This window comes from Hyperolius riggenbachi, chromosome 2 (genome assembly GCF_040937935.1).
Source record: "Hyperolius riggenbachi isolate aHypRig1 chromosome 2, aHypRig1.pri, whole genome shotgun sequence".
NCBI classification, from domain to species: domain Eukaryota; kingdom Metazoa; phylum Chordata; class Amphibia; order Anura; family Hyperoliidae; genus Hyperolius; species Hyperolius riggenbachi.
Genome location: NC_090647.1, coordinates 284,010,372 through 284,026,924, shown reverse-complemented (window position 1 = coordinate 284,026,924; position 16,553 = coordinate 284,010,372). Strand labels below are relative to the sequence as shown.

At 45.0% G+C, this 16,553-nt stretch overlaps 1 protein-coding gene across 1 annotated transcript in view; it reads right to left on the bottom strand.

The window, feature by feature from the left end:
- Positions 1-3,323: 3,323 nt before the first annotated feature.
- The window catches only part of BSDC1 (BSD domain containing 1), a 46,855-nt gene continuing 33,625 nt past the window's right edge, over positions 3,324-16,553 (bottom strand). Inside the window, exons 8-11 of the mRNA XM_068268869.1 lie at positions 13,778-13,859; positions 10,723-11,157; positions 10,024-10,121; positions 3,324-6,031 (exon numbers count right to left, since the gene is read on the bottom strand). Coding sequence (XP_068124970.1) covers positions 5,999-6,031; positions 10,024-10,121; positions 10,723-11,157; positions 13,778-13,859 — 648 coding nt within the window. The 3' untranslated portion in view covers positions 3,324-5,998. The remainder of the gene's footprint in view (positions 6,032-10,023; positions 10,122-10,722; positions 11,158-13,777; positions 13,860-16,553) is intronic.

Genomic DNA, 16,553 nt, shown 5'->3' with positions numbered 1-16,553 from the left:
GACTCTCCTGCTGATCAATTTGCTGCAGTAATATCTGGATCTCACACCTGAAACAAGCATGCAGCTAATCCAGTCTGACTTCAGTCAGAGCACCTGATCTGCATGCTTGTTGAGGGACTGTGGCTAAAAGTATTAGAGACACAGGATCAGCAGGAGAGTCAGGCAACTGGTATTATTTTAAAAGGAAAAATCCATATTCTTCTCAGTTTAGGTTCCCTTCACAGGAAAACTTAATCTGGAAACAAGTTTTAAAGAGAGGACAGTGTGCTTCAAAAAGCACACCTGCCCCCGGATAAATAAGTGCAGCTAGAAGGGGAAAGGGGGGGGGGGGGTATATGGCAGCTTCTATAGCTATTAAAAACCAGGAGAAACTGCAGGAAAAATGGGTCTTGGTTCCCTTTAAACTATTAGAGGCAGAGCACCAGCACAGAAGTCAGGCAACTGGCAAATATTATTAGAGAATGAAGATGACAGCCTCCATATTTCTCCAGGTTCCCCTAATTTAGCACCTGTCCTTTCAGCTCACACAGTCACTCCCACTACAACATCAAAAGCCTGCTAGAATGTTCCTACTACTGAAAGATTACTGCATGAAGCACAGGCCTTACAGTGCTGTTGTGGGAAGGTAGGAGCCCAGAATGGCGTTTCTGGTAGTAGTCCCTCCTCCGTAATATAGCCCCGTTTGCTCTATTTTCCCATAAATGTAAGTTCCAGCCTACGGACTATTTTATCACACTTTGTGAAGGTAGTCCAAAGAGCTTGAAGGAGAATCCCAGATAGTATTTTGTACTATCTGAGGCGGAAGTACATTAATTTACTGCTACTTCTGCAGCAATCAGAAACAGAATCATTTTATTTCGCCAAGCATGACTGGGTCAAGCCCGGAATTGGGTTTGGCACAATGGAGCAGTACATAGAAAGAAATGCGGGAAAGAAACGTTAGAATGACAGTATTACCTCATACTCAAACATAGACATACACAAATCTACAGTCAACATTAGATATACATATAGCTCAGTATTCATCTTACGAAAACACACACTACTGAAATCTACCGCTCCTATGCAGGTGGTAGGGCGCTGATAGAGGGTGGTAGAATAGTAGCCTCCCTGGCGTTCTGATTCCCCAGGATTTCCGTGCAAAAAGTAGTTCAATTAATTTCCAATAATTTTTATCCTTTTTTTTTTTCCAATCAATTTTTTAAAAATATTGAAATCAATACAGGTTATTGTATTGAATTCAACTTAAAAAAAATGTTTGCAGTGAGATGTTGACGCTGTGTGACCCTGGTGTCATCAACGCCGATCGGCGGGGGACATGTCATCGCTGAGGGAGAAGCAAAATCCGTACACGGACATGGAAGACGGCACTGGGGAAGCTATCAGAGGTACGTGACGAGGGATCAGCACTCCAATGGTGAGTATAAGACCCAGATGTGAAGGCAGGTGTATAGGGAGCCACATGTAGCCAGATGTCAGGGTAGCCAGGAGTGTAGCCAGATGTCAGGGTAGCCAGATGTCAGGGTAGCCAGATGTCAGGGTAGCCAGATGTCAGGAGTGTAGCCAGATGTCAGGATAGTCAGGAGTGTAGCCAGATGTCAGGGTAGCCAGGAGTGTAGCCAGATGTCAGTGTAGCCAGATGTCAGGGTAGCCAGATGTCAGGAGTGTAGCCAGATGTCAGGATATTCAGGAGTGTAGCCAGATGTCAGGGTAGCCAGGAGTGTAGCCAGATGTCAGGGTAGCCAGGAGTGTAGCCAGATGTCAGGGTAGCCAGATGTCAGGGTAGCCAGATGTCAGGAGTGTAGCCAGATGTCAGGGTAGCCAGATGTCAGGAGTGTAGCCAGATGTCAGGGTAGCCAGGAGTGTAGCCAGTTATGGGTAGCCAAGTGTGTAGCCAGGTATATAGGGTGCCAGGTTTAGCCAGTTATAGGGAGGTAGGTGTAGCCAGTTATAGGGTGCCAGGTGTAGCCAGGTATATAGGGGAGCCAGGTATATAGGGTGCCAGGTGTAGCCAGGAGTATAAGGTACCAGATGTCCCCTCCCTCCCGATCTCCCCCCCCTCGATCCTCACTTTTGGGCTGGGGGATCCCCCTCTGCGGGTGGGGGGATCCCCCTTCTGTGCGGGGTATTTTGGGCTGGGGGATCCCCCTCTGCGGGTGGGGGATCCCCCTTCTGTGCGGGGTATTTTGGGCTGGGGGATCCCCCTCTGCGGGTGGAGGATCCCCCTTCTGTGCGGGGTATTTTGGGCTGGGGGATCCCCCTCTGCGGGTGGGGGGATCCCCCTTCTGTGCAGCGTGCGGGTGGCCTCTACCCCTCCCCCCCCATCCTCGCTTCCCCCCCCCCTTCCCTTTCTAAGCCCTTTGAGCAAATAGACCTACTCACCCAGGGGCCCTCTCCAGCGCAGCACTTCTTCCTCCATCGCAAAGTCCCGTCTGTTTACAGTTACATTACGAGACTTGGTGACGTCACCAAGTCTCGTAATGTAACTGTAAACAGACGGGACTTTGCGATGGAGGAAGAAGTGCTGCGCTGGAGAGGGCCCCTGGGTGAGTAGGTCTATTTGCTCAAAGGGCTTAGAAAGGGAAGGGGGGGGGGAAGCGAGGATGGGGGGGGGGAAGCGAGGATGGGGGGGAGGGGTAGAGGCCACCCGCACGCCGCACAGAAGGGGGATCCCCCCACCCGCAGAGGGGGATCCCCCAGCCCAAAATACCCCGCACAGAAGGGGGATTCCCCCGCTCGCCCTAGCACATTCTCTCCCTAGGGATTCCCTAGGGAGAAGCATGCAGCAGCCTTCAGAGGCTGCTGCAGCGCTGCTGATCACAGCGTGAGGGGAAAGTGCAGGACGAGCTGAGCTCGTCCAGAACATTTCCAGCAAGTTTTCTTTGGACGACATCAGCTCGTCCAGAACGCTAGGCAGGTTAAGGGAGTTCAGGAGGCTAACGGCCATAGGGAAGAACGAGTTCTTGTGTCTGGTGGTCTTGGTGGGGATGGCTCGAAGCCTCCGACCCAGTGGAAGTGGGGGAATGTATCCTTCAAAATAAACTGAAGTAAGAGGGATATGGAGGTTGACATTAATTATTTCCATTTACGGTAAACAATGCACATTGCCTGGCTGTCCTGCTCATCTTTCTGACAAGATTAGCTGGACAGCAGGATTGTTTCGGATACTTCTGCGCCAAATAGATCAGCAGTGCTGCCAGCAAAATGGTATTGCTTAAAAGGAAATAACTAACTATGGCAGCCTCCATATGCCTCTCACCTCAGTTTCCCCTTTAACGAACTGCAAAGAAATGCAGAAAAAAAAAATCACACAGAAGACACAATAGGGCTGCAGAACGTAATTTATTCACTATAAAATAAAGAAATTTTATATATATATATATATATAATAGATTGTTCCACCATTTCCTTATAGCAGCTAAAGTACGTAATTTGTAAGGTCCAGGAGAGCATTGTAATTAGGGAAGCAGGAAAAATAACATTTCAGTGTGAGATTTGTTTTCCCAATATATGCTGCCCTCGTCCTCCCCCTCCTTGCTGCCACTCTACTTGAACACTTTGGGCTGAATGGCCAAGGCATCTTCATGCCTGGAGAATACATACAAACCATGAATTATTAATAACTGTCTGCTATTGGTAGCAGCACTCACCAGGGTAATAGCAGATCTAAGTAAGGACTGCAGAAAGGTTAGTGAAAAAGCAGTTGTATGATTGCAATAGCATGCATACCTTTAGAGAGATTTTTTTTTTTAAATTAGGCCAGGATTACCTGTATTTTTTTTACAGGTGCATTTGCAAAACAGTTATATTCTTCCTTTATCAATGCTCAACATGGTTTAGTATGAACCAACTTTTAGAGATAATTCTTAAAAGTATTTAGTCTGGCACCTCTTGGATCAGTAAGATTTTCCAACAATGAAGGAGGACACTAGTAAATAATTCCCAGAGACTGATTCACTAAACCTCCCCCAAGGATTTCCAGTGGGTATATCATAATTATTCAGTGAACCTGGCCTGGATTTTGTAACAATAGTGTCTCCTATAGGGTGGTAATACAACCCTGGATTATATCAGCCATTTGATTGTTGTATCGTGGAGAAGGCAGCCATGGTTTATTGAAAAACGAAACAAATTAAGTGGATGCTGCATACAAAAGCAATCACACAACCACTACTTCATAAACCCCCTGGCAGCATTGAATATGATGTGAGATCACCTAAGAGAGGGTGCAAAGTCCGATCCACTTAATAGCAGCCAGCTGTTCGTTTATCCAGCGCAGGTTTTCTGGATCACTTAAGATGTCTCCTTTGAGATCACTGGAGATGCCTTAGAAAATCAGGCCCATTATATTGCACAGAAATCTGATAGGAATGAAGGCTACTACATGGGGAAAGGCTGTCTAACATAAGAAGTATCTGAATACATAGTAACCTCAGAAAATGTCTCTGCCGCAAAAGCAGCATAGCCTCATCCAGATTCATGTTCTCCAGCGTAACATGGTCCTCAAGCCACACATTCTTAATTGAACAAGGAAGGGCTAGCTTTTGCTCTGAGGTCTCTATTTAGTCTGTGTCTCCATTACTATCCTGATGACAGGCTATTGCTGCAAAAGAAGTGACAGAAGATATAACACCTCTTCAGTCTAAGCAAAACTAAATCAAAAACACTCTTGCTACAAACCCTGTCAAAAAGCAACATGAATAAGCTCGCACCATGGTACCTAGCCACAAGCAGAAGCAGGCGTGGGCTCCTACCGATTCCAGGTCTTATGTGAGCTGGATCCTTCCTTATGGACAGTTTGGCTTTCAAAGTGCCACTATGTGTGAAAGGATGGACTATATTACTAGTTTTACAGGGGCACTGTGTAGAGTGTGATTATATAGAAGGATCTTTAACACCGGTCTACTTACAGTTTAAAGTGGGAAACTGAAAGAAATCCACCCTACAAATCCCAGGACTCCTAAAAGGAGTGACCAACAGCCTGGTAAATTCTTCTGGCTGCAAATGATGCATCTGTTTCAAAAAGTCTAAAGTCATAGCACATTTCTTAAAAATATAACATGCTGAGAGTAGAGAGGATACTCAGATATAAGAAAACCTGCCCTATAATGCAGAAGAATACAGCACTACATCAGGGGATGTGCACACTGCCAATTCTGAATGTCTGCATTTTGTTTGTGCTCCACTTCATTTATAGCAGATACATGAATTCTGATCACTGTTGTTTGCAAGGTTCATAGGTTTCCTGTGAGGAGTGTGCTAAGCTTTTCAGATAAGCATAACCAAATCGGCATTGCACAAAATGGATAAGGCCTAGCCCTACTGTCCGGGTTTCTGCTGATTGTAAAATGCACACTACACAGCATGATGCCTACACAGTCTGACTATGATCATAAGTAGTCATATCCTATTCAGTCAATATGCACAAAGGCTCTTATACACATGACAGTGTTGCACGGTGCCTGTTGTTTTGTATAATCTGCTGCATGTTTTGCATAAATAATAATCTTCCTTAAATTACCCCACAGCTACAACCAAATTACCACTGTAGCTGACTGATTTAGAAGCAGGAGAGCACCTATGTGGCCACATATAAGCTACTTAGCTTCTTGCCAAGTTACCTCATTGATTTCAGCATCCAATAGCTCTGTACAACAAATAAGCATGTACCATCCCTACAACAGACACAGTGGCTCTATGTGATCACCGTCAGTCAGCAAGGAACAGGCCAAACAGGGATGTGACTCCTTAGAATTACATGCACCTGCAGGGCTGTGGCAGTTAAGGGGCTAAGAGAGCACAGACCAAGTCTTAGAAATCCCCTGCCATCCCAGTGCAATCTAGGTGATGCAATTGGTTTCTCCTGTTCATGAGCTGTGTGTAGGGCAAAAGAATATGATGAATCTGGTAGCTTGACAGGCAGATGAAAGTCAGTGGAGAAAGAGTTAGACTCGTCCTTAATAATTATGATGAACAGGCAGTGATCTCTCGCCACAAATTACTCCCAGTTTTCCCAATCTTCATCTTCCAACTGAAAAACAAAGAAGTAAACACAACTACTATTACAAAGCAACAAAACTCAGCCAATGCTGTTGAAACTAAAGCAAATCAACTAAATACAACCCCCAGGTAGACAATGACTGTACTTGCAGTCAGTGCCATGCATTACCTGATACATGTTAGTATAGAGGAGCATCTACTGTTGTCAAGCTCTAAGCAAATCCAACCATCTGCACAGATGCACATGCTTTGCCCATGACAACATACTTCCTGCTCAACTTTCACTCAATAGCATCATGTGCTGGCAGAGGGAGGATGCTCAGACTGAAGTCACAATGTGATATGGGCAGAAAGTGGCAAAAGCAGTCACTGCAGCCACCATGCTGATGGTTGGAGTCACACAGAGCGGGACACTGGGGATATTACAATATACTAATGAGCATCCGGTCACAGATGGTACTGGTTGTAAGTACAGTTTGTGTTCTACGTGGGGGTGTATTTTATTTACTTCCTTTAGTATCACTATACGGTACCTTTACGGTAAATATAAAGTATGCAAATATATAAAATACTTATTTGCATAAAATCTGCTCAGAACAATTTAATTGTATATTAGGGTTCTTAAAAACAGAGCCAGTTTACTGTCCTTCAATCAGCAGACATTCCCACTTAGAGATGATTCACCACACATGTGAAATTATAAGTAATACGTGCCCACAGCTAAATAACAGCACTCCCTCGCTTAATTGCTGTCAGAAATGCTTCATCCTATTATGACGCCTTTTCCACCACAGAAGTGAAAAGCTTATCAATCATTCAGCTACAGGTGGATTTTGCTTGTGACGCTGTCAGCGAGGGATCATCTCTCTGAGACTACAAGTCAGTTCACTACCAAGGAGTTCTTTTAGGGATACAGTGCAGACAGGATCATGAAGCCAATTTCTCCAAGTGCCTCTATTGTAGTCCCCCCTTTATAAAGATTCCCATTACAGGACCCGAATTTCTCTGCAGACCCTTCCCTCCCAGATACACATGTGCAGATCGGTATGCAGGAGCATATAGTAAGTAGTCAACAACTAAACTGTTATCACTATACTTTACACTCAAGTTGTAAAGTACACTGTACCAGTCCATGCAATTGTCAAAAAAAAAGAATGGCATTCCTAAGGATTTATGTTGCTTAAAGCTAAATGCGCCCTTTTATAAATTACATATATTATCTGACTCAGGCCCGGTTCACACTGCACAAATGAAAACTGATCCGTGGAATCAGTTTTTCATCCGTGACCCTCCGTTTTGCTGCGAGGTCAATGCAACGCTTCCGTCACTCCGGATTTATCGCAGCCTCACCAAACTTGCGGTCCATTCAGTGGACTGTACCAAACGGATCTGTTCTAATAGAGCAATATAAACAGATTCTATTGATTAACATAGGATCCATTCACCTCTGTTAGGATTGGTGCGTTTAGTTTTGATAAAATGGACCATTTTTAATGCAGTATGAACTGGGACAAACATATGCATTCTCTGTGGCATTATACAATAAAAATTGTAAAAGACCAGCAGGCCAAAGGCAAACACATCACTACAAATTCTTTAAAGCAGTGAGTAGGTCAAATAAAGAAAGCAGCCCAACATGTACAATATAATAGCAGTACCAAACTTTCAAGTCCTTCCTGTTAATAAAACAGTATATTACACTTAGATTTTTTTGTTACCAAGCCTCATGCTAATAAAGTCCACTCTCTTGGACTTCCATCTACCTCTTTGTACTGGACTAGATTAATGGCTGTTTATTTATAGTGGAAGTGTAATCAGCTTGTTCTGTTATGAACAGACTGGGCAATGGTTACAACCTCTGTCATGTTTAACCTATATCTCATATTTGGACAGTCATGGAGATCAAGATTTGAAACAAAATCTCTACAAAATGGGATACACCTGTGAGATTTTTACTACTGTCTGTGTTCCCAATGAGAATATGCTCCCTTTCCCAGTAGCCATGTTATCAAGAACATAAAGCAAATGCATTTCTCAGATATAGAGTAGTAAAATCCTGGTATGTTGTAGCTTACTCCTAACTCTACCTAAAACTAATCACGGATCTGCACACTGCTGTTGTTGCCAAGTGATCTATCTAGGAAGATATTGGTTACATTTCTCAGAAGGGGCTGTTGGTCCCCAAGTCACATGCTGTACAAGTACTTTTTGAGCTGCTAAAGATGTAAGGAAGTGCTGTTTTTGAGATGTTACTGCAAAACTTCTGAATAGATTTTTTTTTTCTATTTCACAGTCTTCCCTAATTGAGGATAGAACATTTGACACATTTTATTTTTAAAGCTTAGTTTGACAAATCTGTAGCAAGTTCAACTGTTATTATAACTTTGTAAATAAAATCACAAAGTAATTATGTTTAAGTCTACACACTACTTTTGTTTTTGCCCCAGCCCTTATTCCAAGCGCTGAGGAACACTCTCCCCCTCCTTTGCAGACCCAGCGATGATATGACATTGGAGCTTCCAGGCAGGTCTTTACCTCCAGGAAGTAGGAAGCAAAACTCACAAAGTGAAGTTGGCACACCGTCTTTTGTTTTGGGGTGCTTGGTAAAGTGGCATAGGCAGTGCCACAGTCAGATACAGTTCGCAGATATTACCAGCACACCGCAGATTCACAGCACGCATTTTATTGTGCCAGTTTCCACAGGATAATCCAACAATTGTTTTTGGGGCCGCACAGGGTCCCCTTTATCAAGGCATGTGGTAACCACATGCCTTGATAAAGGGGGACCCTGTGCGGACCCGAAACAATTGTTGGATTATCCTGTGGAAACTGGCACAATAAAGTGTGTGCTGTGAATCTGCGGTTTACCTTCAGGAAGACTGCACTGCAGCTGTTATTACATGCCAATCACACCTTTCTTTCACCCCAACTGGAAGCAGATGGGTGGGCTACTGTTATAGCTACTAACCTCCCTCATACTAGTCTACCAGTGGGTGGTGTGGCCACAGGATTTTAGATTGGCATGAGAACTTCTAGGATGCAGTGCAGGGGGTGAAATCAGAGCCAAAGTGGCAAGAAGAACCTAGAGTTAATCTTTGTAATGCCAGTCTCCGCTCTCCCCCGCCTCCTGCATCGCTCCGGTCCCCGCCTATGTCCCTTCCCTCCTCGCTGATTGGAGGGAAGGCACGCGGGCAGGGACTGGAGCTCTGCAGGAGGCGGGGGAGAGCGGAGACTGACGTTACAAAGATAAACACAACCGCACAGCACGGCTGTGAATTATGGGGTCTCGCTGAGCGCAGGGGGGGCTTAGGGGGAAGCTAAATAGCAACAGAGGCTGGGCTCTTTAGGCAGACCCAGCCTCTGTATTGGGATTTCATTCCTAGAACCCCGCCTCGGGTTCTCTTTAACCACCCTGGCGTTCTGATTAAATCGCCAGGGTGGCTGCGGGAGGGTTTTTTTTAAATAAAAAAAAAAACTATTTCATGCAGCCAACTGAAAGTTGGCTGCATGAAAGCCCACTAGAGGGCGCTCCGGAGGCGTTCTTCCGATCGCCTCCGGCGCCCAGAATAAACAAGGAAGGCCGCAATGAGCGGCCTTCCTTGTTTTGCTTACATCGTCGCCATAGCGACGAGCGGAGTGACGTCATCGACGTCAGCCGACGTCCTGACGTCAGCCGCCTCCGATCCAGCCCTTAGCGCTGGCCGGAACTTTTTGTTCCGGCTACGCTGGGCTCAGGCGGCTGGGGGGACCATCTTTCGCCGCTGCTCGCGGCGGATCGCCGCAGAGCGGCGGCGATCAGGCAGCACACGCGGCTGGCAAAGTGCCGGCTGCGTGTGCTGCTTTTTATTTGATGAAAATCGGCCCAGCAGGGCCTGAGCGGCAGCCTCCGGCGGTGTTGGACGAGCTGAGCTCGTCCAGACCGCTCAGGTGGTTAAGGAAACCTTTTGTGTGCCAAACTGCCACCGAATACAAAATAAAGCTAGATTCTATGTTGACAACGACAAGAAGACTAGAAATACCCACCTCTCCAGTCACCTCTACACGAGACAAAGCTAGTTGTACTTCCTCTTCTGTCATGTCAAAGTCCTTTTCCCAGTCCTCGCTAACATCTGTACTGGAACCTGCAAGTAGAAAAGCAAATGTTTTTGAAATACACCTAGTAGCTAAATAAAACTCCAAAAATTACTTAAAATAATCATGTCAGGGACTTAAAAAGAGACACCGAAGCGAAAAAAAAATTATGCTATAATGATTTGTATGTGTAGTACAGCTAAGAAAAAAAAAAACATTAGCAGCAGAGACATAAGTCTAATATTGTTTCCAGTAAAGTAAGAGCTAAGAAACTCCAGTTGTCATCTATGCAAATTAGCCATTCAGCTCCACGACAAAGTCACAGAGATTTCTGCCAGACACTTAAGATAAGTTTTAAAAGACAATGTAGCTTTTTTTTCCCTCTGCAGGGAAGATTTTACAGAGAAGGCTAGTGAACTTTTGAACCCATTTAGACTGCTGAGAAGTGTCTAAACTGCAAATATTAGAGAATGATGCAATGTAATAAAAAAACACTATATAACTGAAACTAAAAATATTAGAATACTTTCTTTGCTACTAAAATTGTAGTAATTATCCGTATTACACAACCAATTCATTATATCATAACTTTTTTTTTCGCTTCAGTGTCTCTTTAAATAATATAATTGACAAACTGCTTTTGCTACCCACCTTTCTGACCATTGTTAGAAGGTGTAGATTTGCCACTGTCACTATTGAGTTCGAACACCCGTAAATCAGAGGGCTGTTCATCTTTTCGAACAGAGCTTTGTGTATTTAGTTTGGCCACTGGCTGTTCCTCAGAGACTTGGCTCAAAGACCCGTCTGGTTTATCTTCCTGCAATGCATCAGTTCCTGCAGTTGGGCTGGGAGATGGTTCAGTTGGAGATTTAGGTCCATGGTATGCTGGGTTGTCAATCTGAGTAATAGGGGAGATGCTTTCACTGCTTTCTGAGGGACTAGTGACACAAACAGGTTCTTTACACTGAACATTTGGCTCCTCAGAACTGCTTTCCACATTAAGGACTGGAATGGCGGGTAAAGATATCCTAAATGTCTCCTCAATGCTGCCAATACCACGTGGTGATCCTGATCCAATAAATTCCTCTAGAGAAACAAAGTAGGAAAGAAAAGCTTTGATAAGCTAGCCATATATAGATCAGATAAAATAACAATATATGTATGCTTGGCCTATCACTATGCACCATTTGATATCAGATATCAGATCAGATGATGTGACCTTTGACAGCCTTCATTCTGAGTACATTTTAAATTCTAGGTGTAATTTATAAAAAATGTAAGGGTACTTTAAAACTTTATAAACCCTTCATACCCATCCCCATTACCTATGCTTATTCTTTTATCCTTAACACCACCTCAGTCTTGACAGCCTCATTATGGCCAATACTGATTTGCCACCCAAATCTGAATGTGGCTGTACATGGGTCAGTTTTTAAATCGAACAAATAGGAAAAAAATTGAGTGGAGGCTAGGAAAATTGAGGAATAAAGCATTGATTTCAGCAACTCATATCTGTATAAATTCATTCGCATACAAGGGTACACACAGGCTAACTGATGTTGCCTGTAACAGATCAGGACACGATCTCGCGAGCAACATCGCTGGGCTACATAGTCGCGGAGTTAGCTGTACAGCTGACAACGTTCTATTGCTATGCAGGGAGGTGGAGGGATGATGGAGTGGTCAGATGATATGATCATGCCATCAAGTAATCATTAGAGAAGTCCGTAAGGGGTAGGCACCACGTAATAATTAAAGCTCTTATTAATCTCTGCACGCACTTCACCAGTAGACCTGATGGGGAACCGCATAAGGGAAAAAAGCGGCATCACAACCATGCCCAAAAGCATGCGCCAACCAATCATGGCACATTGCATAGGGCCTATACACAGAACATTAGCAAGAGCACACCCCCATCCATGCACCAGTCAATCATGGTGCATCACATTGAGGCAGGCTTTAAAATCGCTCCCATTTACTTTCATTAAAATCACAGTAAAAAAAAAAATCACAGAAAAATTGCTACGATTTCTCGATTGCGTATTTTTACCATGATTTTAATGAAAGTGAATGGGAGCAATTTTAAAAACCGCTAATCAATCACAAAACGCTCAGAAAAGCACTTCTAGTGTGAATGGGCCCTGAATCGATGATCTCAGGAGTTTATCCTTAGAGCTAGTTCACACTCGGCACTCGGAGCGCCAGGAGCCCACGACTGCGTTCGGCTCACAATTGTGATTTCAACAAAAAGCCTCGCGATTCTTGCGTGCTTTGCGCTTGTGATTCCCATTTAATAGAACGAGAATCACAGCATAATCACCCTCAAAATGCTTCATGCAGCGCGTTTGCAATGAATGGAGATCGCAACCGCTGCAGTGTGAATGTATCCATAGGGATACATTGTAGCAGCGGCGATCAGCAAAGCGCAAAAGAATCGCCCCAATGTGAACCAGCCCTTAGTTTACATTTGCTTTACCCTCCTGAGCGGTATAGCTGACACTGTGTCAGGTAAGAAAAAACAAGCTGAAAGTGGTATGCCTGACACAGTGTCGGGCATACCGCCCAGAAGGTTAAGTGCAGTATGTGCCCCAGTACAGGTTGGCCAGCTATAGGTGCGCCCCCCCCCCCCCCCTTCCCCCATACTCATGACAGGCTCTGTCTAAATGATGTAAATCACAACAAGCAATATTGTCACACGCTCCTACAATGCAAGGCAAATCCACCAAAATAAACTTTCTAGCACATGTCACTTGAGCTGCTCTTCAATGAGGGATGTGTACAGAATCTAAAACGAAAAAGAGCGCTCCATAGCGTGTTCCCAGATAGTGTTTTAATAGCGCAAAAAAGTTCCTACTTACAGGATTAAAACCAATACATGCATATCACAGGAGCCGTCTTCCATCTACTAATGCAGGCGTAAACCGCCAGGCTTCCTATGGACAGGAAAGTCCGCTTGCATGGGGGTGGGGGCGTATCCCGGTAAAAGATGTGCCTCTAGCGTGATGACGTGTTTCGGCAATCACTGCCTACGTCAGACCACGCTAGGGCACTGGCAGGGAAGATTTTCAAAGGCAATCTCCGCCCATCAAGTAGACCCTAAGGTGACGTGGGCTAAGATTAGATTCTGTCTAAATGATGGAGGATTGGAAGTGGGGGAGGTTGTCACAGGGTTAAATACTTACCTGTCCTTGCATCGTCCCTCCAGGATGGGGATCACGCTGCCTCCCCCTCTGAGTTAGGCCCAGGTGTTTTTATTTTTCAAAGTGTCCGCCAAAGGCTCTGGCCAACGCCTATCTGCGTTGCTGTGGGCCACTACCAACTCTGCAGCCGTGGCCTAATCGTTGGCTGCAAAGCTGGGGACGGGCCGCTGCAATGCAGGTTGAGGCTTTGGCGGTCTCTGTAACTATGGCCACATCTGCGTTCCTGAAGGTGGTGGTGGTGTTAGTGTTGCTCTGGTCCATAAGGTGTAGCACGCAATCTTTAGAAACAGAGTGGGTAATAAAGCAAAAACTGGTTGCATTGTCAATCGGGCATGCACTTGGCGGCACCAATTTTCATCCAATTCCAGTTATAATAATCAAATTGGATGGTTGTTCAGCCAAAACATCTGATGTATGGTCAACTTAGAGTTTTGTCTCCGATTCAGCCGTACATTCTGGAAGCCCTGACATAAGAGGATGGGCTAGGTGTAAAAGCATGTGCTCACCTTCTTCCTCCTCCCACATTGGCTCCTCGGAATGTACACTCTGCTCCGCTCTCTGCTTCAGAGCATCCCTCCTAGCTTCTTCCTGGAATAAAAAATAAAACACACTGCAGTGTCCAATTTTTACAAGTTACATACAGGCAATGAGAAATGTAGACTCAGACCTTTTCTTTAAAGAGACTCCGTAACAAAAATTGCATCCTGTTTTTTATCATCCTACATGTTCCAAAAGCTATTCTAATGTGTTCTGGCTAACTGCAGCAATTTCTACTATGACAGTCTCTGTAATAAATCAATGTATCTTTCCCCTGTCAGACTTGTCGGCCTGTGTCTGGAAGGCTGCCAAGTTCTTCAGTGTTGTGGTTCTGCTATGAACTCACCCTTTCTGGCCCCTCTATGCACACTGCCTGTGTGTTATTTAGATAAGAGAGAAGAGAGAAGCTGCTCTAATCAGCTGGATAAATCCTCCTCTGAGCTGGCTGGGCTTTCACATACTGAGGAATTACAACAAGGACAAAGCTGTTTGCAGGAAGAAAAGAGCAGCCTGAAACTTCAGTGCATGGGGGAAAGAAACACACAAATGATCTCTTGAGATTCAAAAGGAATGCTGTATACAGCCTGCTTATGTATGGATGTATTTTCTATGTGTGGACATACTATTCATCAACCTACTTCCTGTTTTGGTGGCCATTTTGTTTGTTTACAAACAAACTTTTTAAAACTGTTTTTAACCACTTTTAATGCGGCGAGGAGCGGCGAAATTGTGACAGAGGGTAATAGGAGATGTCCCCTAACGCACTGGTATGTTTACTTTTGAGCGATTTTAACAATACAGATTCTATTTAACAATCTGTTGCGGAACTATAGTTTACTTACCTTCTGCCACTAGTTTCGACAGAAGGTGGTAAATATTAGCCTGTAGTGCAATGACCACAGTATCTGTACTACCACACGCCTGTGCTCATCACCCTACAGGACATGTATGGGACTAACAAGGGTATCCCACCCTGGTGTCTGATGTCCCCTCCCCTTCCCCTTTGCCAGAGATCAGCAGCAGGAAGCAATGCTGGCAAGTACCCTCTCCTGCAGTGATTGATGCTCTCCCATGACATGTACTGCAGCCAGCCTTCTGCACTAGCATGTAGCAGGAATTGGCTTGATGTCATCAAGCCAGGACTCCGTACAGGCTATACCAGAAGCTGGCTTTAGTACAACCCACTGCGACCACTGAATAAAAGGGGAGAAGTGAGAAGACACTTACCACCTGCTGATCTCTGCATGGACATGGGAAAGCAATAAAAGGGGAAAGGTGGTGGTGGAGGGGGGTGCAAGTAGACTACCAGTGGAAGCTATAACTGGAGTGGGAAAGACCTTTAGACCACCAGAGTAAGGGGGTATGGGGTGGGGGGGGGGGGGGGACCACTAGAGGCCCATAGAATGGGGGTATGTAATCGCAGTGTAATACAGGGGATGCAACAGGAATAAAACATGAGTTTAGGCTCGTACTGACCCACCAAAGAACCGATGATTTGCTCGGGAGGCCCTGCCTCCACATCTCCGGTGGGCCCCCCCTCCACCTCTGGGGTGAACAAATCCCTGCCTGCAGCACAAAGATTCTCCTCTCAGCGTTTGGGTCAGTCACGCTGACAACAGGGGCGTAACTAGGAATCTCTGGGGCCCCCTGCAAAACTTTTGGATGGGGCCCCCTCTGAAAGCAGGAAATTTGACCGCCACCATAGCCACCCATAGTAATATTGTAAATGGAAATTTCGGTACCTGCTACACTTGAAATTTTTAACTATAACCAATGAAGGCGACCAAAATTTAGCGGGGTTAGTCATCAGCTTGGGGAGGAGGGAGGGTTGGGTGTAGGGCTGGGGTTAGGTATCAGAGCAGAGAGAGTTCTCTGTGAGAGTTAGGGTTAGCTGTAGTAAAATATCGGCAACGTTACCAACCACCTCAGCTGCGTTTCATGTAGTGTGTGTGCAAGACTAAAAACAGCCACTTGATGGAGGAGAGGGATGGATGGATTGACAGAGGTGGGGTAGTGATACATAGAGGAATAGAAAGCCACAAAAGGGACAGGAGCTGACAGAGAGGGAGAGACAGTGACATTGTGAGTGGCGAATAAGGATAAGTGTTCAAATTTGGAACAGCATTACAAATGCTCTGGATCAGAATATGAATCATTACATTACCGCAGCAGGGGTTGTGAACTCAGCCTTATTGCTGCCCGCTGCGCTCAAAATTGCGTTCCAGCTCTCTGTCACTTCCTCCTTTTGGCTGGGATGGAGGAAGAATCGTGGAGCACAGCGGGCACAGGCAGCATAAAGGGTGAATTAAATCCCCCCCACCTCCATCCAAATATGTAAAGATTCAGATTCTAAGCATTTGGAATGCTGTCCCAAATTCGAACACTCAACCCTAGTAGTAAGAGTGACAGAAAAGGGGACACATGCATGGGAATGTACCAAACTAATAGAGAAACACAAGGAGAGTGAGAAAGGCACACAAAAACATAAAGAGACATGTAAAGGGAGAGACATGTGAGAGATGCACATAAATGAGAAAAACATGCAGACAGTCATCAGCTTTGTGAAAGGGGAGAGAAAGAACTCACAAGCAAGTTGCAGGAATCCATCAAAATAAGCACAACTACACCGAGAGTAAACTTTAAATAGATTCCCTTTGCTGCTGGTGGGGGAGGAGAGAGGGCAACCACTTTGGATGGTTTAACCATTTGCGGGCCGCAGTGATAGAGATCTACGCCCTGTTTTGA